This window comes from Sardina pilchardus, chromosome 5 (assembly GCF_963854185.1).
Source record: "Sardina pilchardus chromosome 5, fSarPil1.1, whole genome shotgun sequence".
NCBI classification, from domain to species: Eukaryota; Metazoa; Chordata; class Actinopteri; order Clupeiformes; family Clupeidae; genus Sardina; species Sardina pilchardus.
The window spans coordinates 18,238,960-18,264,397 of record NC_084998.1 but is presented as its reverse complement, the minus strand read 5'-3'; the positions used below and the strand labels follow the sequence as shown (position 1 = coordinate 18,264,397).

Sequence of the window (25,438 nt, the reverse complement as noted above, 5' to 3'; positions counted from 1 at the left end):
TTCTCCCCCCTCCTCTGTCCTGCTGTAAGGGGTCCAAGCCGCCCCTCGGTAAACCTTTCCCCCCTGCCCAAACCCTCATGATCCCCCCACTCCCTCTGAAAGCTAATCTCTCCCCTCATCCACAGACGAATCTGGAGCCCACAGATAATAGCACGGTGAACTCCTGCTCCTTTGGACCGAGTTCAGAACAAGCAGTCTTTACCTCTGACCAACATGAAAAATGACTCCTCAAATAGCCTTCTCTCATCTCCACCTCTCTCTCTCTCTCTCTCTCTTCCTGCCCGTTTCCTTTTTCTTTCTCTCTTTTTTTTGGTCTCCGCTCATAAATTTTGAAACGTCCGGCAGAGTGCAGATGGATGTTTTTTCAGGTCAGTTTTTATAGGACACGGAGTCACCGTCTCGTGTCCAAAAAGCGTGTGCACGCGCGCGCGCACAAGGTCACGGAAGGATGTTACGGCGAGGCCCCTCCAGGTCCGTGCCCAGAGACCGAGCGCGCCATACGAGGCTGTCAGTCAGACGGGCCGCTCGGAGCGGGAGAGCAGAGGTGGGGCGGGCTGAGCACGCGGAGACAGCTCCCATACAGCACAGGGTGCAGGGAGAGAGGGACACAGAGAGAGAGAGAGAGGGACAGAGAGAGGGACACAGAGAGAGAGAGAGAGAGAGGGACAGAGAGAGAGAGAGAGAGAGAGAGAGAGAGAGAGAGAGAGAGAGATCCTATTCGGCACAGGGTGCAAAGACAGAGAGATAGACAGGGAAAGAGAGAGGGAGAGAGAGAAAGAGGGATAGACAGAGAGAGGGATAGACAGAGAGAGAGTTCCTATTCAGCGCAGGGTGCACAGAGAGAGAGAGAGGGAGAGGGATAGGCAGAGAGCGAGGGATAGGCAGTAGGCAGGGAGAGACAGAGAGAGAGAGTGGGAGAGCTCCCATTCAGCACAGGACGCAGAGACAGAGACAGACAAAGACAGACAGAGAGAAAGCGTGCGCGAGAGAGTGAGAGTGGAGAGATACCCTCATAACTAAAGAACAGTAATTATAACGGAGTGAAAAAAATGTGTCGAGGGGAATGATTGTTGCGTTTCGAGGTACTGACAAGTGGAGTGGAATAGATTGGATCCATCTCGTCACACTGCTCCGTACGCCCACGTCTGAGCCCTCAGAGGACTGCCGCGGGGCGGGGAGGGGGGTGGTGGGGGTGGTGGTGGTGGCGGTGGTGCTGCTGCTGAGGAGGGTGGAGGAGGATGGAGTAGGTTGTGGAGGGGTATGCTGTTTCCAGTCCTTTTCAGATTCACGGGAGCATTCTGAAGTGTGACGAGTCGACAGCAGTGTGCCGCTCACATACCAGCAGAGTGTGTGATGTATGTCATGTGCTCGGCTCCGGAGCAGGGGAGAGAGGGGAGGAGGGGGGGGGGGGGGCGAGGGAGAGGAAGAGGGGAGCGACGCAGGCAGGGGAGGAGGAGGAGGAGGAGGAGGCACTGGGGTCCTCGGTCAAGTGGAGCGATGGAGGAGGTTTCAAATGACAGGGGTGTCTGTGTGGCTGTGTGTGTGTGTGTGCGTGCATTTGTATGTGTCTATGTGTTGTAGTGTATGTGTGTGTGTGTGTGTGTGTGTGTGTGTGTGTGCGTGTGCGCGCGCGTGTGTGTGTGTGTGTGTGTGTTTGTGTGTGTGCGCGCGCATGTGTGTGTGCGTGCGTGCGTGCGTGCGTGCGCGCGTGTTTGTGTGACAGGGCATGTGCTGGTGGTTGGAAGGTGTAGCAGACCTGCTCCAAGGGTGTTGTACTCAGCAGTGGCCCCCTGCCTGGTGTGTCAGTTGGGGAAGCCAGCAAAGCAGCGAGCCCAACACTGAGAGGGACATCAAAGGGAGGTGCACTCAGTGGCATCAGAGACAAATAAAAGCAACCTGTGGGATTGGGGTTTGTCGACAGCATTTTGGTGAATGTGTGGGTGTATTTTTGAGTGTTTGTGTCTTTGTGTGTGTTTGTGTCTGTGTGTCTATGTGTGTTTATGTCTTGGTGTGTGCTCTAGCACTTTCTCAGATGCGTGTTGTGAAGAACCATTTCCAGGCCTTTCCTTTGGCCCTGTGGGCTGGTGAAGATGAAAGGCTTCTTGCCTGGCGCCCAAAGTGCCCTCCTATAGGAGAGACGGAAAGGGCTCCGCTCCAGCCTCCAAAAGCGCTCTCCCTCTAGGTGCTTGTGTTTGTGTGAGCGGAGCAGAAAACAAAGAAGGAAGTGAGAAAACAAAGAGTAGCAGTATACAATATTATTCTCTCTCTCTCTTTCTCTACATCTCTGTGCATCTCCTTCTCCCTCTCTCTGCCTCTCTGTTTCTCTCTTTCTGCCTCTCTTTCTCTCTTTCTCTCTCTCTCTCTCTCTGGAGAGGTGAGCTGTAAGCGGGGGTGGGGTGCAGGTGTTGCACAGTGTCGAGTGGCTGCAGCGCTGCAGTGGGGGCTTGCTGTAATCCTGTGTGGAGATTGCTGTGAAGTACCTGCGCGTTGCATCAGGCACTCAGGCATGGCTCCTCCGGGAGTGACGGCCCCGAGCTGTTTTCACCAGGGGGTGTGTGTGTGTGTGTGTGTGTGTGTGTGTGTGGAGGTGGGGGGGGGATGTTGAGCAGGCCGAGGCCAGACCAGACCAAGGCTCCGCCGCGCCGCAGGTCCCGTCCCCGGTGAGAGTGAAGGCCACGGCGCCCCAGCCTCCGGGCTCACAGCTCTCGGCTCCACTGCGCTTTATAGTCGCGCACTTCAAAGCCATTAAGGTGTGTGTTGGGTTGGGCTGGGCTGCTGGAGCGGCGGCAGTAGCCCTCTGGGACGCAGCTCTTGCCTGGAAGGGAGACACAACTCTTGCTCCTTGTCGCAGGGAGACACAACTCTTGCTCCTTGTCGCAGGGCCAGGGGAGCTTTTGTTAGGGCTGAATGGTAATGATGAATGAGCAGGTACTAAATCAGTGTCATTATTTTGACATGCGCTGGGGCTCTTTCAGTTGACGTCTTTGACAGCTGGGTGCGACGGACAGCACTTACGGGGCTCACTGAGGCAATGTTGTGGTAGTGTTGAGATAATGTTGAGGTTAGACAGTTAGAATGAAGGATTGTGATGATACAAAGTATTTCAGAGTGTTTGAGTTTGATAAAACCTATTGAGTTGAGTTTGGCATCTACTGTTTTACAGGAATCTGTTGAAATGAAATACAGATTGTGGGTACAAACTGAGCAGTGAGGTAATTAGTGAACAGCTCCATATCTTGAAAGCACAGAATCTCTAAAAGTCCATGCCATAGAACCCTCCTGATACCAGGCTGTTGAACCGTAGGCGTTGGCCTTGTCTGTTTTCTTTTGTGTGCATACATTAGAGAGTCTGTCATCACCTAACTGCCTTCTTGATGTATTTTTAGTCTGTGAATCAGCGTGATCTGCCTGCTTCTCCAAATCTGCCCTCTCTCTGCATCTCTCTCTCAATCTTTCCATCACCCCTTCTTTTCTCTCTCCCTCTCTCACTCCCTCTGTACATCTCTCTCTCTCCCTCCCTCCCTCTGTCCATCTCCATCCCTCCCTCTCCTTTTCTCTCTCCCTCTCTCCATCTTCCTTACGCTCTCTCTCTCCATCTCCCTCTCTCCCTTTCTCTCTGTCCCTCTCCCTTATTCTCCCCCCTCTCTCCCTCCCTCTCTCTCCATCTCCCTCCCTCTCTCTCCCTTTCCCTTTCTCTCTCTCCCTATCTCTCCCTCTCTCCCTTTCTCTCTGTCCCTCTCTCCTTCTCTCTCCCTCTCTCTCCCTTATTCTCTCCCTCCCTCTCTCTCCCTCTTCCTTTCTCCCCCGCCCTATCTCTCTCTCTCGCCCTTTCTCTCTGTCCCTCTCCCTTTCTCTCCCTGCTGTTCCTCACACTCCCAGCAGCACAGGCCTCTAACGGACCATATGGGTCAGCACGCTTCCCTCGGTCAGGCCACTGCGCTTGGCACCGCCGCAGCCTGAATGCCTATGGACGTTGCTCGGCCCTGCCAGCGCCGGCCACTAAAACAAATGACTTGCTTTGTGTGTAATAATTGTCAGCTACGCCCTTGACTGGCCGGAGGCTTCCCGCGGACAGCAGCGGCCCGGCAGACACAGCGTCAGTGTTATCTCGGTGGCACAGTTTATCACGGCCGCCTCCGCTTGATCCCGTAATCAGTTCGGAAGCAGCTTCTCTCTCTCTCTCTCTCTCTCTCTCTCTCTCTCTCTTTCTCTCTCTCTCTCTCTCTCTCGGAGGGATGGACCGCTGGAAAGTGTATCGTCAGCGAGACGGAGAAAAACCTCTGGTGGTACGTCCAAGTAGGCGCCGTCACTGTCCCTTTCGCTTGCTCCCTCCATCTCGTTCTCTTTTCTTGTTTTGGACTTTGGTGCCGTTCTTGCCCCGCTGACTTTTTGCTCGCTCCGGAGAACACAGATGCGGCTTCTTCTGATTGCACCTGAGTAATATCCACTGATGAAGTGAATTATACATAGAGATTACATAAAGTGTTATGTGCCACCTCATGAATTCCTAATCTATTGCATTCGGGCCTAAATTATTCATGCTTATTGCTGGGCTGAAAGTGAGTTTGTCGTCGAACCCCCCCCCCCCCCCCCCCCCTTCCGCCCACCCCACCCTGTACCAGATGTGATTAGCCTGACTGAAGAGCAGCGAAGCGACAGACCGAGTTTACTGAGTACGCTGCCGTCGGGCGTGCAGACCCCTCCCGCCCCCCTTTTGCTCTCTCTGACCACCGTAAATGCCTGCTGTCGCCCTCGGGTCACTCCGTGGGGATTTCGCTTCCCCGCCAAGCCCTCGGGCTCCTCCTCACAGGCAGATGAGGCGGGGCTCTCTCCTCCATTCCATCATATGCATTTAGCACCAACCAGGCAACTCTGTGGGGCATCATAACAGCAGAAAACGTTCCTCTCTCCTCTCCCCCACTCTTTTCCTCTCCCCCATTCTCTCCTCCTTCCCCCCACTCTCTCCTCCTCTCTCTTCCTCTCCCCATTCTCTCCTCCTCTCTCTCCCCCCACTCTCTCCTCTCTTCCTCTCCCCCACTCTCTCCTCCTCTCTTTTCCTCTCTCCTCTCTCTCCCTCCACTCTCTCCTCCTCTCTCTTCCTCTCCCCCACTCTCTCCCCCTCGCTTCTCCTCTCTCCTCTCTCTCCCTCCACTCTCTCCTCCTCTCTCTTCCTCTCCCCCACTCTCTCCCCCTCGCTTCTCTTCTCTCCTCTTCTCATCCATTCTCTCCTCCTCTCTTTTCCTCTCTCCTTCAATGCTGAGGCTACTCCCCTGAGTACAGCTTGGGTTTCCAGACACTAAGGCCCCCACCCCCCCACACACACACCTCAGTAATATTTCAGAGGGTAAACACTCCGCTCTCTGACTGGGAGAGTGCCGGGGAAGCGGTGGAGCTCTGCATGTCTCGGCTTTAGCAGAACAACGCTGCCATCCCCGACCCAGCCATGATCTAATGGCTCTGATAATGCCGCACAGGGAGCAGCAGGCTAGCATGAAAAAGCACACGCTGGCACACATATACTCATGCACACACACACACACACACACACACACACACACACACACACACACACACACACACACACACACACACACACGCACACACACTTACACGCACAGACTGCCAAGATCAGAGCTCTCATGTCGAGTGAAGAGTGCCCTCCACTGGCGGAGTGACCCGCGTTCCTCAGAGGAGCCTTCACTGCCGTCATCAAGCACAATACACAGAGGCCCCAGCTCCCTGGGAGCCTGAGACAGGCCGAATGAGCACCGTCAGTTCTGGTGACAGCAGCCTGGCAGCTTTACTGCCTTTGTATTACTGTGATGGAAGTGTAATACCAACAAGTACAAACACACACACAAACATTGCTGCACACACACAAACACACCACATTGTTGCACACAGACACATACCACACACAGGCGCACGTTCATGCTCACCTATGTGCATGCAGACACACACACACACACACACACACTCACACCCCCACCATTCAACTACACAACTACAAGCAAGATTCTCATTTATGGACAAATGAAATGGCTTCCATATGGCACAATAAGACCAAGGTCAGGATGCATTCGAATGTTATTTCATGCATGTCACTGGCAGTTGGCACTACCCAGGGCTGGGTGAAGGGGAGGTTGGGCGAAACAAAGAGCGTAAGAAAAGCAAAATCGAATAGATCTAAAAGATAAGTCTCTTTGTGTGCTAAATTTCTTGTGTATGTATTGTAGTGTTTGTGTGTGTGTGTGTGCGTGCGTGTGTGTGTGTGTGTGTGTGTGTGTGTGTGTGCACGAGAGTTTGTGTGCGTGTGTGTCGGTTTGTGCGTGGCAAGGTACAGGAGTCAGCGCTTTCTTTTTGCCCAGCAGACCTCATACAGAACTGATGTGTGGAGACGTTTGTTCATTCATTCCTCCTCAGCCATTTTCTCTACCAGCCCTCGTTCTCCATGCGCTGCGAGACGGAGCGGTGGACGGAGAGGGGGCCGGGGTGGGGGTGGGGGTGGAGGGGGTTAGAAGCAGCGGGGGAAGAGCCATCGATTTTGGAGGGATGAGATTTAGGTGTGATAGCCGAGTGAGGACGAAGGTGAGTCATTATCACCGATAATGCAGACGTCTGCACCCTCCCCACAGAAGGATAGAGTGAGAGAGAGAGACGGAGGGAGGGAGGGAGGGAGGGAGAGAAGGAGGGAGAGCAACAGAAAGAGAGGTGGAGAGCACTATGAGGTGTGTGCAGAGCCAATGCTCTGTGGACTCCCATAAGCTTGACTGATGCATTAGCTTGCTCTGTAATCATAGTCTCTGGCTGCCCTCTGCATGGCGCCGCCCTTATGTTCTCCTCACAGCAGAGTACACAAACACGGTCAAGGCCTCTCTGGTGGAGCCTGGTCCTACCATACTCTCGTACATTCATAATGCACAGAGAGTCTGGCCACTTTCCATTGCCAAGCATTAACTTTGTTGAATCGGAGACTGTTGATGTTTAAAACTATTGGATCTGCCCAGAGCCACTCCGATACTGCCACAACCAATCCAACCGCTAGCGCTTGGTCGTGACGTGACATGCTCAAACTAGCGCATGACCTCAACGTCATCGTTCTAAGCTACTCCCTCTGTTCGCTGGTTGGACCCGCACATTTTTGTCTTGATAAAACCCAAGAATATACCGCAGACCCACTCTCTGTACATTATGAATGTACGAGAGAATGGTAGGACCAGGCTATCTCTGTGGTCCTAATACACTACAAGCTTTTCTGCCCCAGAAGGAGTTCTCAGAACCCTAAAAGGTCATGCTGAGAAAATCTTCCTCTGCAGTACTGTAGCTCTGCCCTCATAGCAGTTGTTGTCTCCCCACATAAACACTAAATGTTACAGTGATGGGGAGATCCCTCTGTGCATTTAAAACGTTGTTCTAGAGTCCTTTGTTGAGATGTGTACACTCTTGCCAACCCTTAGACTTATTAAAAGAAAGTGTTCAGACAAGTGTTCAAATATGGTCTATGTTTACTGGATTTGGTTGGCATGTGACATTGATTATATGAGTAGTAAGGGTGCTGTCCAGAAACTGTGAGAGCTGCTGATCTCCAGATATGTCTGCACATCTCTTTGTGTGGAGTCACATGTGGTATTTTAAACTCCTTTAATGACTCCTGTCTGGAATGCAGCCATCAGTGCAACTAAAGTCAAGTGTTAATACTTGTCGCAAAATATCACTGACGAGGTATGTGTGGAGTTCTCTGCTCTCACTTTCACTCTAAATCTGTGTGTGTGTGTGTGTGTGTGTGTGTGTTGTCCTGAGGTAACACAATGCTCTCCATGTTTTCCCACAGCACTGAACCTGCTCGGCCTCAACTGGCAGCTGAAGCGCACGGAAGGGCACCTGGTGAGCACCCGCCTCAGCACAGCCATCGCGGGCATCGGCGACGTGGCAACAGTGCCCTCCGGAGGAAGAGGTAAGAGCCCCCTGACAGGTTTCGCGGCGAAACCCGAGCAAACGCACGCATGCACGTACGCACGTACGCACGACCCTATGAAACGAACAAACAACGCGGCGGCCACGAGCCCAGGCACGACGCAGATGACAGAATTCATTACAAAGGCGCCTTTTCAAGTCCGCTGAAAAGATAAACTTTAAATTGAATCCGCCGACTCACAAAGGCGCGGCGGTTTGATAACGGCGAAACGCCATATTGCCCCCCGCGGTCCTGGGGACGTGTCTGGCCGCGAATGAAGAATGTCTTAATTTCTCTGAGCGGCATAACGAAACCGTCCTCCACGCTGCATCTGTCTGATCCACAGCAAGGAGGCGGCGAGTGGGCGGCAGGCGCTGTGAAATCGCTTTGGAGTCGAGAGAGCTGTGAACTCTCTTTTTCTCCCTCTCTCTCTCTCTCTCTCTCTCTCTCTCTCTCTCTCTTCCTCTCTCACTCTCACTTACTTTCTCTCTTACCTCTCTCTCTCTCTCTCTTCTCTCTTTCTTTCTTTCTTTCTTTCGTTCCTTCGTTTTCCTACCCGCCTCTGAAGTGCTTTTTCTACTTCCCTCTCTTTGTTACCCACACCGGCTTGCTTGTTTTGGCTTTGATAGTGGGAGGGTGGAGAATCTTGGCAAAACTTGCCAGTTGGCGTCTCCCTGTGATGAAGATGCGGCTTGTGATAGCGCAAGAAGTCTGCGCCGGTCTCCATCACAGGCTCTTGTTTATGCCGTACGCATAACAGCCTAACACTAGGAAACACCAAGATGGAAGACTTTCACATTTCACAAGAGAACACTTCTCCACACTCGAGATCTAACCGATAAACATTGTTGATGTGTGGCGCTCGTAGCCCCGCCGAGCCTGTGCTCTACACCCGGGCTGCTTTGAGGAGCGTTTCTTTTTTACTCCTCCTCGCCTCCCTACGGGGACACGTAGCCTGATGCAGCACCGTCTCCTCTATTTGCAGGCCCTCAGCAATATTAATGAGTGGTGCCCAACTGACCTCCCATGAGCGGCAGGCAGGCAGGCAGGCAGGCGGGTGGTGCGGGGTGGGGTGGGGTGTGTGGAGCGGAGATGGAGGAGGGGTGTAGGTGGGGAAAGCGCGGAGCAAGGGTAGGGGCGGGCGGGGTTGGTTGAGTTTTTAAGCTGTCATTTATCATCGACTCCCCCTGTCAGAGGCTGCGTCTCCCGGAGTAGATCGGAGCTGACTGGTGCAGAAATGGCATCTCCTCCACCGCCGCCGCCGCTGCTGCTGCTGCTGCTGCGTTGCTGTGAGGCCTCATGCTGCTATTTTAAATGCAGCCCGAGGTTCTGCAGTCAAGGAGGCGAGAGTGTGCCTGCGCTTATCGCCTCCCATCAGACACGGCCAGCGACACACAGATTGACGCACAGCACCCGCCACACCATGCTCTGTGTGTCTCCCTGCACTGCATGACGTGTGTATGCGTGTGTGTGTGTGTGTGTGTGTTTGTGTGTGTGTTTAAGTTTGATATGCCAATGTGGTATAGTGTGTGTGTGTGTATTTGTGTTTGTGTATTTGTGCATTTCTGTGTATGCATCCATATGGGAGTGTGTGTACATAGGTGTGCACAGGTACTGTACAATATAGCAGCTATACTTTTTTGTTTGTTTGCTGACTCCCCTCGTCATCGTATAGAGACGTAGTGCTAGAGCAGCAGTCTGAGTTTGTGTGTGTGGGAGCTAATGCGCAGTGAGATGGAGAGGGAAGAACTGAGCTGCCTGAGCATCACCCCCCCTCCCCCTCCCCCAGTCTCCTGAGACTGCAATGACAAACAGGTGTGGGAATTCATGTTGCTCCCCCCACGCCCCCCCAACCCTTCGCTCCCCACCTATCTCCAGCGGTATCAGACATTAATGTTGCATGCGCCCACCTCGACATGCCCGAGTGGGGTGGGGGTGGGAAAGAGTTGGCAAGGCGGGGGGGGGGGGGGGGGGGGGGTTGGTTGAGTTGACAGCTTCTGTTTGTGCAAGGGGCGACGCTCCTCCGCAACTCTCACCACACACACACACACACACACACACACACACACACACACAAGCACACACACACTCTCTCACGAGTCACAACTGATGAGCTGCAAGACTGTATGTGACTGTGATGGTGATTGGAGTTTGGCTGTGACACATTCATTCTCCGCCGAAAGTGTTTTCTTTAAACCTCTCGGTGTTTGGTGGCAGACTACTTTGACGGTTCCTTTCTCTCACTCCCCCAACATTTTTTAAGATAAATGGACAACGTGACAGGGTTTAGAAAATATGGGAACAGTAGTCGTCGTTTGGATTAGCATAGATTGGGTTTCTATTTATCATCGTGTCAATTGGCAATGTCTTTTTGGAGCAATTACCTACACAAAGGGTTTCTGATATAATGGTTTTATTCTTTTGGTGATACTTTGATATTGATGCTGATTTTTGTATCGGCTACTTAAGTGCTCTCTCTCTCTCTCTCTCTCTCTCTCTCTCTCTCTCTCTCTCTCTCTCGCTCTCTCAAATTTAAATTCATATTCAAGTGTGTGTCGGCATATTCACACCCAAGTGCTGTCAAGACACAATACAACAGCACAATAATTTGTACTGTCACGGTGATAAAGGACAGAAAAAAAGAAAAGAAAAGCAGAATAACCCCCTCCCTCTCTGCCTCTCCCCCTCTCAGGGCCATGGATGTTCCGGAACAGCAGCATAAATATGGGCGAGCTGGAGGTGGGCCGGCGGGTCAGTCAGGAAGTGCCCCCGGGCGTCTTCTGGAGGTCCCTGCTGCACCTGCGCCAGCCGCTCTTCCTCAAGTTCAACATCTCCCTGGGCAAGGACGCGCTGTTTGGCGTCTACATCCGCAAGGGGCTGCCACCCTCTCATGCCCAGGTGCCCACCCCACTTCCTGTTTATGTCCATCTGACACCTGTAAACCTGTGTTCCAAAACAGAATGAACATATCCTTGAATACCATTTCTGTCTCTCTCTCTAAATGCCACTTCTCTTTTTTAATTATTTTTTTTCTGTCCGTCTCCCTTTCTGTATCTCTCTCTCTCCTTTTCTCTGTTGCTCTTCCTGGCTCTCTCTTTTCTCCCTCCCTCCTTTGGCTCTTGCCCCTCTCTCTCTCCCTCTCTCTGTCCCTCCCTTTCTCCCTCTCACCCTCTCTCTCTCCTTTGGCACTTGCTTCTCTCTCACACTCACTCTCTGTCCCTCTCTCTCCATTGGCTTTTGTCTCTCTCTCTCTCTCTCTCTCTCTCTCTCTCTTTGTCCCTCTCTCTCTCCTTTGGCTCTTGTCTCTCTCTCTCTCTGTCCCTCTCTCTCTCCTTTGCCTCTTGTCTCTCTCTCTCTCTCTGTCCCTCTCTCTCTGTCCCTCTCTCTCCCTCCCTCTCTCTCCCTCTCTCTCTCTCCTTTGGCTCTCTTGTCTCCCCCTCTCCCTGTCCTGGTGGTGCTCTCTCTCTCTCTCTGTGCGCTGGCTGCGGTGTCTTGGCAGTATGACTACATGGAGCGTCTGGACGGCAAGGAGAAGTGGAGTGTGGTGGAGTCCCCGCGCGAGCGGCGCAGCATCCAGACGGTCATCCTCAACGAGGCCGTGTTCGTGCGCTACCTGGACCCGGGCACCTGGCACCTGGCCCTCTACAACGACGGGCGCGAGAAGGAGGCCGTGTCCTTCAACACCATGGCGCTGGGTGAGCCGCCGGGCACTGCCCTGCAGGGGGGGGCAAGGGGGGGGGGGGAGGGGGAGCGGAGGGTGCTTGCCCCGTCCTTCTGTTGGGGGAGGAAGTCAGTTCAAGTGGAACAACCAAAAAAAAAAAACACATAAATAAAGACTGTACAAAAGGTGCCTCGACAAGCGCACCTATGCGTTATTAGAGGTTAATGGCATGGCCTCATCTGCCACGCTTCAGTACGTGACAACAACAAGGTCAAACAGACCTGAATAGAACGACCAGCCCCGGCTTGTATAAACATCGTCAGTCAGCCTGGAGTTTCCAGCGCGGCGCTAATGGCTCCGAAACGTGATTTAGCGGCACGTGAGCGAGACGCTCAGATGTTTGTGAGGCGGGCGGGTGACGTGGTCGCGCTGCATATTTGCTTAAGTAAATGCTCCTGTGGCAGTGCAGATGTCAGTGCGCATGTAAAATGCATGAGGTGAGGAGAGGAAGCTGCGAGGTGGAAAACGTGTGGTTGAGGCAGGTAACCCTTGGAGACGCACCCTCCCTCCCTCGCCCTCTCCTCCTCCTCCTCCTCCGTCTTCTTCCTCCTCTTCTTCTTCACGCGGCACTTGTCACACAGCACAGCGACTCCTCACAAAAACAGCAAAACAGAACAGCAAACAAACCAAAACAAATTGGGCTTTACTTCCCCCCATGGCTCTCCATTCAACTATTTGTAAAAAAAGACAGAGAGAGCGCTCTACAGCACAAAAGGGCCATTGCACACACAAACACACACACACACACACACACAAACACACACATGCACGAACGCACTCAACTCCACTGCACTCAGCAGATCTCTTGTAGGTGGTTGAAATGACTTCCATCTCCCAGGCTCAACTGCGACTGTAAAGCCAGCTAACACTGAGTCTATAGACAGGGCGTGAATAAGGTCTGTATGAGATACACCCGTGGAGTGGGATATTCAGCGCCGCCTTAAAGAGTGTTAAAGAGTGTTTTGTGAGCTAAACTCTTCGCTGCCACTTTCATTGAAAACATACAGTCAATATTTCCCACTACAGACCTGAAATGATATATTGAATAGCTTTGTGGGTGTTAAGTAGTGGTGGTAATGGCATGTGTGTGTGTGTGTTTGTGTTTTCTTCGCTCAGATTCTGTACAAGAGTGCCCACAGAAGTGCCATGGAAATGGTGAATGTATATCTGGAGTCTGTCACTGTTTCCCTGGTTTCCATGGAACAGACTGCTCGAAAGGTAAAAGAGTGTGTGAGTGTGTGTGTGTGTGTGTGTGTGTGTGTGTGTATGTGGGCACACATTGAATGTCTCCTTCAGCTCAACTCAATCCGATGCTGACATTACTGTAATACTGTAGCTTACGGTCTTGATATCTTCTGCTATCTTCCGTTACCTGACACACATCGACAAATCACTCCTCTGATCCAGCTCTTCCAGATACCTATACCTAGTTCCTTACAGTGTCTCTGTTCTCTCTCTGTTTCTCCTTTTACTCTCTCTCTCCCTCTCTCTCTCCCTCTCTCTCTCTCTCCCTCTCTCTCTCTCTCTCTCTCTCTCTCTCTCTCTCTCTCTGGGTTCTGCCCCCTGGTGGCCCGGGTGCAGCCGCGTGCCCGGTGCTGTGCAGTGGCAACGGTCAGTACAACAAGGGCACGTGCATCTGCTACAGCGGCTGGAAGGGCCCCGAGTGCGACGTGCCCGTGGGCCAGTGCATCGACCCCGACTGTACCGGCCACGGCATGTGCGCCGACGGCTCCTGCAGCTGCGAGGCGGGCTACCGCGGCGAGAGCTGCGAGGAAGGTGAGCCTTGTGTTGCCTCTTGACTATGGGTGCCTCTCATTCAGCATCTATACATCCTCCCTTCCTCCTCGGGCCTCGATCCTCACTGATCGACGTAAAGAATGATGGGGCGGCAACACTAGGATAGTCTATCCAGTTTTAGTTATAGATCAATGGGAACGCCCCTCTAGGATCGAGCATCGAGGATCGAGGAGAGATATTGAGAGGCACCCTGTAAGCAGAATATTTTAAAGATGGCGTCCGGCTTCCGTAGTCATAACACGTCTTTGGGTTGGAAAATGTGGAGCAAATAGCATCCATTAACCAACAGTAGCATATCGGATGAGGATGTGCTGGATATCCATCAACATGAAAAATCAAAAGCAATGTATTTTTTAACTAAATGCCAATGAATATGGATCTGACAGGAGAGGCTCAGTCCTATGAATGAATGAATCACGTGAATCTGTAGCTGTAGCACCAGGCTGACATATCACAGGCCCCGCTTATTTCATTGGAGTCTGTGTGAGTGTACTGTGTGTGTGTGTGTGTGTGTGTGTGTGTGTGTGTGTGTGTGTGTGTGTGTGTGTGTGTGCGGAGCGGTGCTCTGATAAAAGTGCCTCTGTTTCAGTGGATTGCCTGGATCCCAAGTGCTCCGGGCACGGCACCTGTCTGGGTGGGCAGTGCCACTGTAAGGCCGGCTGGGCAGGAGCTCTGTGCGACGTGCCCAGGGCACAGTGCCCCGATCAGTGCCATGGCCACGGGGCGTACATCCCCGACACGGGCATCTGTAGCTGCGACCCCAACTGGATGGGGCCGGACTGTTCCACAGGTCAGTGAGGAGGTGTTCTACAGACTCTCACTCTCTCTGCTCCTCTCTCTCTTTCACTCTCTGACTCTTTCTCTCTTCTCCTGCTCTCCTTTTTGTCTAGTCTCTCCCGCTATCTATCTCTTTCTCTCACTTCGGAAACTCTTTTTATGCCTCTCTCTCTCTCTCTCTCTCTCTTTCTCACTCCTGTTTTTCTTTGGAGTTTCTTGTTAATGTTTCTCTCTGTTTAATGATGTCACATTAGTTTTTATGACTAGGGCCCACTCCTCTTGTGCTTTCTTCTGTCTTCACCCTCTCTCTCCCTCTCTCCTTCTCTCCTTCTCTCCCTCCCTCTCTCCGCCCCGGGGCAGAGGTGTGCTCGGCGGACTGCGGGACGCACGGCGTGTGTGTGGGCGGCGTGTGCCACTGCGAGGAGGGCTGGACGGGCGCGGGCTGTGACCAGCGCATCTGCAGCCCCCAGTGCGTGCGCCACGGCACCTGTCGCGACGGCAAGTGCCAGTGTCAGCAGGGCTGGAACGGCGAGCACTGCTCCATCGGTAAGACCCCCTCTTCGTCCTCCTCCTACTCCTCCTCCTCCTCCTCCTACGCCACCACCGCCATCGATATTCGCTCGTCTCTTCGTTCGGTCGCGCGTTCGTTAGTCTGTTCGCTCGCTCGCTCGCTGGCCTGTTTCCGTGTGTCGGATTATCAGCACGGCTCCAATCATGCGCGACAGCCTCATCAGGCTGTAATTACTGCGATGCTCCGCCGACTAATTACAGTCCCGCCCGCGCCAGCGCCTGAGCGTGACCCCGCGCGCTGAAAGGGGTCACCTTTGGAGAGTTCGCTCCAGCTGCGTCTCGGCGGCGGCGAGTTCACCGAAGGCGAGCAGGACCGAGCCGCTGACACTCGTCGGCGTCGACGGACGGAGGCAGCGTTTTTTTTGGACGTTGTACTTGTTTCTGCAATTCAGTACAACTAAGCACCGTGTCAGAGTCTGCTGAAGACATCTGGACTCAGAACACAGGCAGAACAAATATGTGGGAGAACAGCTGCAGAGACTGGAGTCAGCAACTTCAGAAGAGCTGCAAAGAGATTACAAATGAGATCGAAAATAAGATGCTTTAAAACAGCATACCTTGAGGCTTACATGAATAGTATACAGTATACACAATGTAGAATGCGTACGTTTTATTTTGTATTTCTTTTTCATTCTATGTAAGGCAAACCTTAAGTCTAGACATGTCTTGCTCTCTCTCATTCTGTCTGACTGCTTTGGCATCGGCAATAAAAGTGACCTACTTGTCATGGCAGTAAAGCTCACTGGAATTGAATGGAAATTAATTCCTCTTGAAATATTCAGTCGGAAAAGTGTACATTTTTGGTATGTACCTCACACGCCCGATAAAAAAGGGAAAGGAAAGTATCCTTGCTCTATATGAGCACTAGTTGTGATTAATTCAAAGCTGTACTTTTATTCCTTGCCTAAAGGAAAGACCTTGATCTATTTACATGATATTTCAGTGGAACAAGGGTGCAGCATGGTACCAGGAGAAAATAACATTCTTGCCACTCTTGAACAAGAAGAAATATGTGTGGAACACATTTGTTTTCTTCAGTCAGTGCACGTGGCCAGTGCATAGTGACTCCCGTGAAGAGATTTATAGATCGGATTCTCAGAATCTGCACCATCCTAATAAGGCTCCCGCTATTCTTTCCTCACCCAACTCTATTCATGCCATTATCTCACCAGGTTTTCTCCATCCCACCTGTGTGTGTGTGTGTGTGTGTGTGTGTGTGTGTGTGTGTGTGTGTGTGTGTGTGTGTGTGTGCAAGCTTGTGTGTTTGTGCGCAATTGTTTCTGGTCTTGGCAGCATTGTCTTAAGAGTGCACTTTCTCGTTCTCCTCCTGCCCGACTGTATCTGAATAGCTGTTTGCGAACGCTCTGCACGTATGGAAGATTCTGGACTCTGTTGCCCCAGAGCAGCATGCTTTTACAGAGAGGTGCTTAGAAGCACTCGCTCTTGCTTTTGGCAGTTGGCAGTAACAGGCCTGTGTCATTGTTTTCGTACTCACAGTTGATGGCTAGAGAGGTGCATGGGTAATGGTGTGGATCCAAGGCTCTTACGCCATTTACTTGTGTTCACACGCTGGTTTTGGCAAATCGACGTAGGTGTATAAGAACATTTACCGTTTTTTTTTTCTCTCTCTCTCTCGCTCTCTCGCTCTCTCTTCTTCTTCGGTGGTTGTCACAGCAGACAAGGGCAGAGGAGACTTTGCCTGTGTCTATTTCTGAAGTTCCAGTCTGTTCTTTTCATAGGAATATTAATGGCTTTGGCCTTTCAGTTCCCGGTACCCAGCAGTTGGTGGGCATACTAATGAATGGTCCGTAGTAGTCACACCACACACACACACAGCACTGCAAGGGGAATACTAATGCCTCACCCTGGATCCTCAAGTTAGCCACGCTCTCATGCCTGGATACAGCACACTTAGGCTCCACGTAGCCTACTCATGCAAAAATCAGGAGACAGCGAAGGCATGAAAGATTATAATTGCAAAAGTGATAATAATTGCTTCCAAAAGTGATATATTTTTTGCATAAGATGTGACTCCTGGTAAGAATACCACTGAATATTATATCATATTTAATAGCATATATGTGTCATTATAAGGAAAGCTCTAATAGTAACTGACCGTATAAAATGACCATATATAACCCCGTCACTGTCCATAATAGAAAGGACTGGAGGAGAGGAGTTAACAGCCGGTGTGTTATTTTAAAAAGTAGCGTTCTTGCTGCGGTTGTGGAATGGAGAGAGGCAGCCAGTCAGTCTATCAGCCGCTGGTAGGAAATGGTTTATTCCAGCGCCCGCGCGGTGCATCGCATGCCGCTCTGCAGTCAGTGATTGAATATGTCACATCTCCCCTGTTGATTGTGTGCCGCTGATTCGACGTCGCCGGGGCCGCAAATCTAATAAGGATCTGCTCTAATGCAATTTACCAGCGTCGGCTGGAAGCCCGCGGAGTCAACCGGGCGATCGATACATCATTATGGATATTTTGTCTGTTGTCATGAGCTCAGAGGGAGACATGCATCAGGCTGCCTGTCACGCGGGCACAAGGCTCACAGAGCTGTTTACCGTCCCCGCCCTGACCTCCGCTTCCCATTCAAAGTAAATCGGCACAGTGCACCGGCACTAAGAGGGCATGCAGGTCCAATGCAGGTCCAAAAGAGCCCAGTGTTAACTGTGTGCATGAATGTAATGTAATGTAATGTAATGTAATGTAATGTAATGATAACAAAAACTCAGTATGGATCAGTTAACAGAGAAAATACACCACCTTCTGTTTTCTAGTGCAGAGTGCGTTCGACCCTTATTGAAGACTGTAAAGATTTTGTTGTGAATTTTCTGATCGATGTCAGTTTGCTGTTACTGAATTGATTTGAACCATTTTTAAAGACGATCTCTCGGGGTCTTAAAGACGTTCTCTCTTGGCGGTTCTTCTTTCAGACGGATGCCCGGGCCTGTGCAGTGGGAACGGACAGTGCACCCTGGCGCAGAACAGCTGGCACTGCGAGTGCCACACCGGCTGGAGGGGCCCCGGCTGCAGCGTTGCCATGGAGATCACTTGCTCCGACAACAAAGACAATGAAGGAGGTGAGACGATCAGCAGAGACGGGGCTGGTTGGATTAGCCAATAAAAGGGAAACCGCTCCACATGAATGCACTGATAATGATGAATTGCTGCATCATCATGCGTAGCTTAGAAAATTAGCATTTTTTTTTTGGAAAGAACAGTTTGATGCTTTATTGGCCAAATGCATCAGGGCAAAGTTCCAAATGGTGCCCTCCATCTGGCACTGCATAGAAATGTGATTTCTCAAATGGAGCCATCCTTTATGCATGACTCAGTTACAGTGTTTATCTGCTTCCGTCGAGACACAGAGAACCCCCTGTCTGATCAGAGAGATGCCTCCCCCAATACACACACACACACTCTCTCTCTCTCTCACACACACACACACACACACACACACACACGCATGCTTAATTTGGGCTAGCAGTGAGTACGAGCTGTTTTGAGCCAAATAACCCGCATCGCCCCCTCTACAGCACAGCCTGGCGCTCTGAACGGCTTTCCTAGCGAGATCATCCCCAAGACACTCAGGCTGGATGCTTTTACAGAGCCTGTAGTCACTTTGAACTCTTTCAAGTTGTCATGGTTACATAACATAGAGATAGGGGGGCGCTTGGGGTTGGGAGTGGGGGGCTTGTTTCTCCTGTGTTCCCTTTAAGCCTCCACAGTTGCATCAGACCAACCAGCCCCCCTCCACACACACACACACACACACAAGCTTCGCAAAACATCTATCGATTTAGAAATGTGACGGAGGATTTGGATACTTTGTAGGCTTCGGTCTCCAACGGAAACTGAGCGGTGATTGAAAAGGTGCCTAAACGCAGACGAGCGCGAGCCTTTAATCTCTCGTCTCCCTCGTCACCTGCAGAGGCACCTAAAGGGTAACACGCTCAGAAGACGGCGAAGGTTCTGATTCACGGCGCTCTCTTTTACAGGCTTCCCATTAGCGCTCTTAGCCAGTATATATTTTTACATGTTCTCCTCACCGCCGCAGACTCCCTGGAGATGCGGGAGCTTAGGGGGACAACAAGGGCGTCATTACTGTCCCTCTCTCTCTCGCTCTCTGTTTCTCTCTCCCTCTCTCTTTTTCTCTCATCTCTCCTTCTGCTTGCTTGTTATCTTTGTCTCTAATGATAAGCACCCATAGGTGCCATAAGCCGGCCTGATAGAAGATCAATGCTGTAAGTCAGAGCGAGACAGAGAGATTAAAAGATTTGCGGGGATAGGGTTGTCTTGGTTTATGAATGTGTTTAGGGTTGTCTCTGTTTATAACTTGTTTGGGCAGAAAAGGCAGTGTGTTTTCTTAGAGATCAGCCATCTGTAACTGCAGTGTGTGTGTGTGTGTGTGTGTGTGTGTGTGTGCGTGCGTGTGTGTATGTGTGTGCGCGGGTGTGTGTGTTTGTATGCGTGTGTGTGTGTGTGTGTGTGTGTGTGTGTGTGTGTGCACGCCTGTCTGTTTGTCTGCAGATGGACTGACAGACTGCATGGACCCCGACTGCTGCGCTCAGAGCGCGTGTTCAGCCAATCCGCTCTGCCGCGGGTCACGCGACCCCCTGCTGGTCATCCAACAGAGCGCGCCTCAGCCCCCTCAGAAAGTGCGCTCCTTCTACGAGCGCATCAGGATGCTGGTAGGCAAAGACGGGACCCACATCATCCCGGGAGCCAACCCCTTCAACGCCAGGTGACCCATCCACCCACCTGCACCACTCTCCTCTAACTGAAATGACCTCCTCCGATCGTAAAAGCGAAAGGATAGCTGGTGCCTGGACAGGGCGTAAACAGATTGTGCTCTTTCTCTTCGCAGCCTGGCGTCTTTGATACGTGGGCAGGTGCTGACCACAGATGGGACTCCTCTAGTGGGTGTCAACGTGACATTCGTGAAGTACCCTCAGTACGGCTACACCATGACCCGACAGGATGGCATGTACGTGCTTCTCACACCCACTCAAAGGGCTTCAGAGCTCCTGTCACTCTGAATCATGCTTTCTGAGCAGGGGGTGGTTTGTTTACTTGGTTGGAAAATGTTATGAGACAGACTAAAACTGAATTTTGTATAAACATTGTTGGTGTTGAGGGGCATGTTGCATAAATATGCATATTCATACATACATACATACTGTCCAAATGTAAATATGCATATAAACTCTGCAACTGCAATGTATAATTCATGATTGCAACCCTTAAGATGTCGTCATCTTTTTGCTGTGGGCAGGTTTGACCTAGTGGCCAACGGCGGTGGTGCGCTCACCCTGCGCTTCGACCGCGCGCCCTTCCTGAGCCAGGAGCGCACCGTGTGGCTGCCGTGGAACCGCTTCTTCGCCATGGACACGCTGGTGCTCAAGACGGAGGAGAATACGTTCCCCAGCTGCGACCTGAGCGGCTTCGTGCGGCCCGACCCCGTGGTGGTGGCCTCGCCGCTCTCCTCCTTCTTCAGCTCCAGCCCCGGAGAGAAGCACATCATCCCCGAGACACAGGTGACCTCCCAGAACCTCCTCCACCAATAGTCTCTTTAAAAGCTTGAGGGTTAAAGTAACGTTCAAAAACACACCAACGTAAATAGCAAAACCTACAAATAGCAAAAGACCTACAAATAGCAAAAGAATGGAATGAAACAACTGTTGGATGTTTATGTTTATCTGTCTTGTCTGGTGAGCCAAAGGTCAATTTTCCACCTAGGCCCTGCCTTTCCACCCTGCCTTCGACCATTCTATTCTATTCTATTCTATTCTATTCTATTCTATTCTTTTATAGTTTGATATAATGTACAAAATGCTCTATGTTGACCTGGTACTCACTAAAGTTAGCATGCAAACCAGTCAGACAGGCCGGTTCTCTTGATCTAACACTTATATTCCCCATGCAGTGCTGTATTAGATACAATGCAAGTGAATGGAACAGTGCTGCTGTGAATGTAATGAGGCATTCAAGACAGCTGGAGAATTGCAGAATTCCACACATAGCCGCTTTAAACCGCCATCTTCCTCTGACTGCCGTCAGTCGGGATGAAAAACAGACGCTCTAGCCCACTTTATGAGACGAGCCGCTGCAGCGATTAAAGGCACGATTACTGATTACGCCGCCGAGTGGCATGTCATCCCCAGCAGTCTCCTCCGGAAGCTTCCGCGTCTGGCTGTCTGTCACATATTAATGAAGTAATGCTTTACGAAAATATGTGTGAATGACAAGCTTTCGTGTACACAGACGTTTTCATTGAGGACGTCTCAGCATCGTACGTGTCTGTCTCTTGACTCACTCTCTCTCTCTCTCTCTCTCTTTTTCTGTCTCTCTCTGCCTTCCCAGGTTCTTCATGAGCAGGTGGAGATCCCTGGCACCAGTCTGAAGCTGCGCTACCTGAGCTCCAGGGCTCCGGGCTACCGCTCCCTCCTCAAGGTCACCATGACCCAGGCCATGGTGCCCCTCAGCCTGGCCAAGGTGCACCTGATGGTGGCCGTGGAGGGCCACCTGTTCCAGAAGTGGTTCCACGCCTCGCCCAACCTGGCCTACACCTTCATCTGGGACAAGAGCGACGCGTACGGCCAGCGAGTCTACGGGCTCGCCGAGTGTGTGGGTGAGCGAGCGAGCGAGCGACACACACACACACACACACACACACACACACACATCTTCACGCCGATTTCAATACCGTTGACCCAACTTATCAGTATCGCGTATCTCACAGATGCGATCCGACGCTCATCAGCTTTCGAAATCATCTCCTCCTGCAGATGCAGTTTCACAGAAACCCACTTAGCAGTGCCTCTGCCCCTGGGCTGTGAATCCATTTGATGCGTGCAGAATGAAATGAATGTGTAACCATTTCTAGATCGATGATCAAATGCTTAATTGAGTTCACGCCACCAGATGCTGTGTAGGTGTGCGAGGATGTCGGGCCCTCGGGCCATGCACATTCACACTTGCTGTCAATTACCACCAAGGCATTCCGATTAAAACGAGCGCCGTAATTAGCATCTCTCTGCAGCCGCGCTGATGTGTCTGTTGACTCCCGCTCGTGTGTTTCTGCGTGTGTGTGTTCACAGTGGCTGTCAGGACAAAGAACCAGGTTGTGCCCACCTGCGTTTGAGTACACATGTGACACATACATGTTTCATGTTACAAGTTCACTGATATTTAACAGGCACAATCAGCAACACAGATTCTCAATGGTGGGTTCGAGAATCTGACGTTACTGCTGCTCACCCACGCATGGGTGTGGGAGTTGATGTGTTTATATATGTATTCATGTTTTATGTGAGTGTGTGCACACGTGTGTGACTGTACTGTATGACCAGATGTATGTGAATGATCGTGTGTGTGTGTGGGTGTGTGTGTGTGTACAGGTGTGACATACAGATGTACTGTATGTGATTGTCAGTTGTCCCGTAATGGTTGTGTTGGGTGCATATGTGTATGCCTGGCCACTGACCGCTGGTCTCTCCGTCCCGTGTCCAGTGTCCGTGGGCTTGGAGTACGAGACGTGCCCCAGCCAGGTGCTGTGGGAGAAGAGGACGGCGGTGCTGCAGGGCTACGAGCTGGTGCCCTCCAACCTGGGCGGCTGGTCGCTGGACAAACACCACGTCCTCAACGCTCCAAGTGGTACGACTGCACACATGATGCCAAACTTACACTGCCTCCCCAGTGCGGCACTATTAGAATGATGTATGAATGATGTACACCAAGGCCATAGATTTTAGTGCCAGGGACCAGTAGTTGAAAATGGTCACTCACTGCAAGTTATTCTGTGGGAAAACATTTGCGAAATAGATGAATATGCAAAAGTCAAACGTTCATAATTTACGTTCTGACACATAGGAAGGATCCTATAGGGACAGACTGCTAAGAATTACCATCTGGTTCTCAGAACAGAGAGATTCAGCTACCAGATTTGTTTTCTTCATGTGGATAGGCTAGATGTGTTGTGTAGTTCTTTAATATGGAGGAAAATAGCTGCATGGTGAATGTTTGAACTTGAGCTGGCACAGTTCACCTCACAGTAGAATTCACACCAGCGCTATTGAAATCCATCTACCAAATTGGCATGTGTCACCGTGACAATGGCGTGAGGGAAATCCCATTTAACTGCACCCTGACAGCATCAAACTGACACAAGGTCTTCCGAGGGGAAGGGCAAAGCAAGCTCCCACTTTGAAGCGAGTCAACTGAAAAACTTGGGATCCATTTCCAAAGTTGTTTCTGGTCATTACTCTAGTTTTATCTGGAAGGAGTTCTTTCATGCAGAAAAAAAGCATTTTTGTCTCTTGTCAGGGATCAGGGATAAAAACGCTTGTTAGAATGAAGACTTTGACGTTGTGCTTTCTGTGTAGTGCACTCCCACATAGTTACTGTGACTTTGACTTGAAGGCCCCCTCCGGTTAAAATCAAATTTTTAACCTCATTAACATGTCCTTGTGGAGTTTCTATGACACACAGCATGTCAAGAGCACAATAAGCAGCTAAGGGCACGGCTGAGGATTTCTACACTGCAACTGTGGTTATAATCAAGCCATTTTAAGGCCATGAAGCGATTCTTTTTATTAAATAAAACGTATAAATATGTCATTTTGAGGAATAGAGATGAGAGTGATTAGGGGTTAATCAGTGCCTAGAGTGAGTCTTTAACTGGTTTCTTCAGCGGTCATTGAATTACACCCACGGATGTCCCTCCTCTTCTTCCTCGCTCCCCAAAAACAGGCATTCTGCACAAGGGCAGCGGCGAAAACATCTTCATCTCGCAGCAGCAGCCGCCGGTCATCACCACCGTCATGGGCAACGGCCGGCGGCGGAGCCTGTCCTGCCCCAGCTGCAGCGGCGCGGCCGAGGGCAACAAGCTGCTGGCGCCCGTGGCTCTGGCCTGCGACGCCAACGGCAACCTGTACGTGGGCGACATGAACTTCGTGAGGCGCGTTTACCCCTCGCTCAACACCACGGCCGTCCTGGAGCTCAGGTGAGGAGACAGCGCTGGCAGCACGTTTCTGTTGGTCTTTATATACCGCTGCTGAATTAGATATACATTTCTTTATACTGTATGTATATATGTATGTATAGTGCTATATATCCTTTAACTTTATAGTGGCCCCATGAGTAATTCCATACAACTTTATACTGTAACACATTACTGTGATACATTTTTTGGTCATTTCGTAAACGGCATATGTACTATTACTAATGATTTTTTGTTTTCTTTTCACTGCTTTCGACATGAAGAAACAAGGACTTAAGGCATGGGTAAGCCATTATGAAGTTGATATATTCATTCTTTACAAATGGAAAATTCTTTCACCCTTTTCCCCTCATTATTGTACTTTTGCTTGTTTACTTTCAGAATCATTTTACCAGTGTGTTGACTTTACCATAGCAACCACCGCCTTACGTTTTACCTGGAGATGTCATTATAAACAGCTAGCTCAAAATAATGTATTGTGTTCTCTTCTCCATAGCAACAGTCCGACTCATAAGTACTACATGGCGTCCGACCCGGTGACCAAAGCGCTGTTCCTGTCCGACACCAACTCTCGGCAGATCTACCGCGTGCAGTCGCTGAGCGGCGGCCGGACGATGCTCGAGAACGCCCAGGTGGTGGCGGGGACCGGCGAGCAGTGTGTGCCCTTCGACGAGGCCCGCTGTGGGGACGGGGGCAAGGCCGTGGAGGCCACCCTTATGACTCCCAGAGGTGAGGGAACCTCCAACACTCACTCAATTACACACACACATACACACACACACTCAGTCACACACACACACTCAGTGACACACACACACACACACACACACACACACACTCAGTCATACACACACACTCACTCACACTCACTCATACACTCACTCACTCACACACACTCACTGACACACACACAAAAATACACACACACACACACACACACACACACACACACTCACACACACACGCACACACACACACACCACCGTGGGGTAGCCAACGGCCAGCTCTCACTCACAGCAACTTAGCAGGGAAGACGCCGCTGCTCATCATCGCTCCTGCTTCCTCCGAGCTGAAGTCTGCGTCGTCCCCAAAGACGTCCCCCACTGCTTCGACTTCGACTTATCTCGTCCCTCTCAGGAGACTGTGTGTGTGTGTGTGTGTGTGTGTGTGTGTGTGTGTGTGTTTTTTCCTCTCCTCCGCCCGATCCGTCGCTCTCTCTCTACCTCCTCATTCCCCAGCCTACAATGCTCCGCTCTGGGGGGTAAAAACCGGTTTTCTAAAGAATAATTAGCAGCGAGTGGAAGCAAGTGCGGATGCGGAGCAGAGCGGGGAGCGCAGTGACCTGGAAGAAAAGGGAGCGCCGGCTCTTGAAGCGCGCCTGCCAAACCGAGTGTCACGCTGTCACGTCGAGTCTGTCTGCGAGCGAGCAACACACACACACACACACGCGTGCGCGAGGAAGAGCGAGGCAGGCTCCGTCGGAGGAGGAAGCACTCGGAGGTCTCGCGCTGAAATGTAGAAAGTGAACAATTCCCCGCAGAGCTGACAGGGCTCCCGTTAGCTGTGTGTGTTTGTCTGTTGAACCACATCACTCCTCCACCCGTCCCCCCCTCTCCC

General features: G+C 51.3%; 1 protein-coding gene across 1 annotated transcript in view; it reads left to right on the top strand.

Moving 5' to 3' along the window:
- Positions 1 to 25,438, top strand: part of tenm2b (teneurin transmembrane protein 2b) — a 137,716-nt gene that overhangs the window by 102,615 nt on the left and 9,663 nt on the right. The window contains exons 9-24 of the mRNA XM_062535973.1: positions 7,832 to 7,954; positions 10,647 to 10,852; positions 11,454 to 11,649; positions 12,792 to 12,893; positions 13,257 to 13,451; positions 14,062 to 14,262; positions 14,610 to 14,795; positions 17,754 to 17,900; positions 19,351 to 19,564; positions 19,688 to 19,807; positions 20,096 to 20,357; positions 21,184 to 21,451; positions 22,333 to 22,476; positions 23,572 to 23,824; positions 24,085 to 24,105; positions 24,318 to 24,550. Coding sequence (XP_062391957.1) covers positions 7,832 to 7,954; positions 10,647 to 10,852; positions 11,454 to 11,649; positions 12,792 to 12,893; positions 13,257 to 13,451; positions 14,062 to 14,262; positions 14,610 to 14,795; positions 17,754 to 17,900; positions 19,351 to 19,564; positions 19,688 to 19,807; positions 20,096 to 20,357; positions 21,184 to 21,451; positions 22,333 to 22,476; positions 23,572 to 23,824; positions 24,085 to 24,105; positions 24,318 to 24,550 — 2,871 coding nt within the window. The remainder of the gene's footprint in view (positions 1 to 7,831; positions 7,955 to 10,646; positions 10,853 to 11,453; positions 11,650 to 12,791; positions 12,894 to 13,256; positions 13,452 to 14,061; positions 14,263 to 14,609; positions 14,796 to 17,753; positions 17,901 to 19,350; positions 19,565 to 19,687; positions 19,808 to 20,095; positions 20,358 to 21,183; positions 21,452 to 22,332; positions 22,477 to 23,571; positions 23,825 to 24,084; positions 24,106 to 24,317; positions 24,551 to 25,438) is intronic.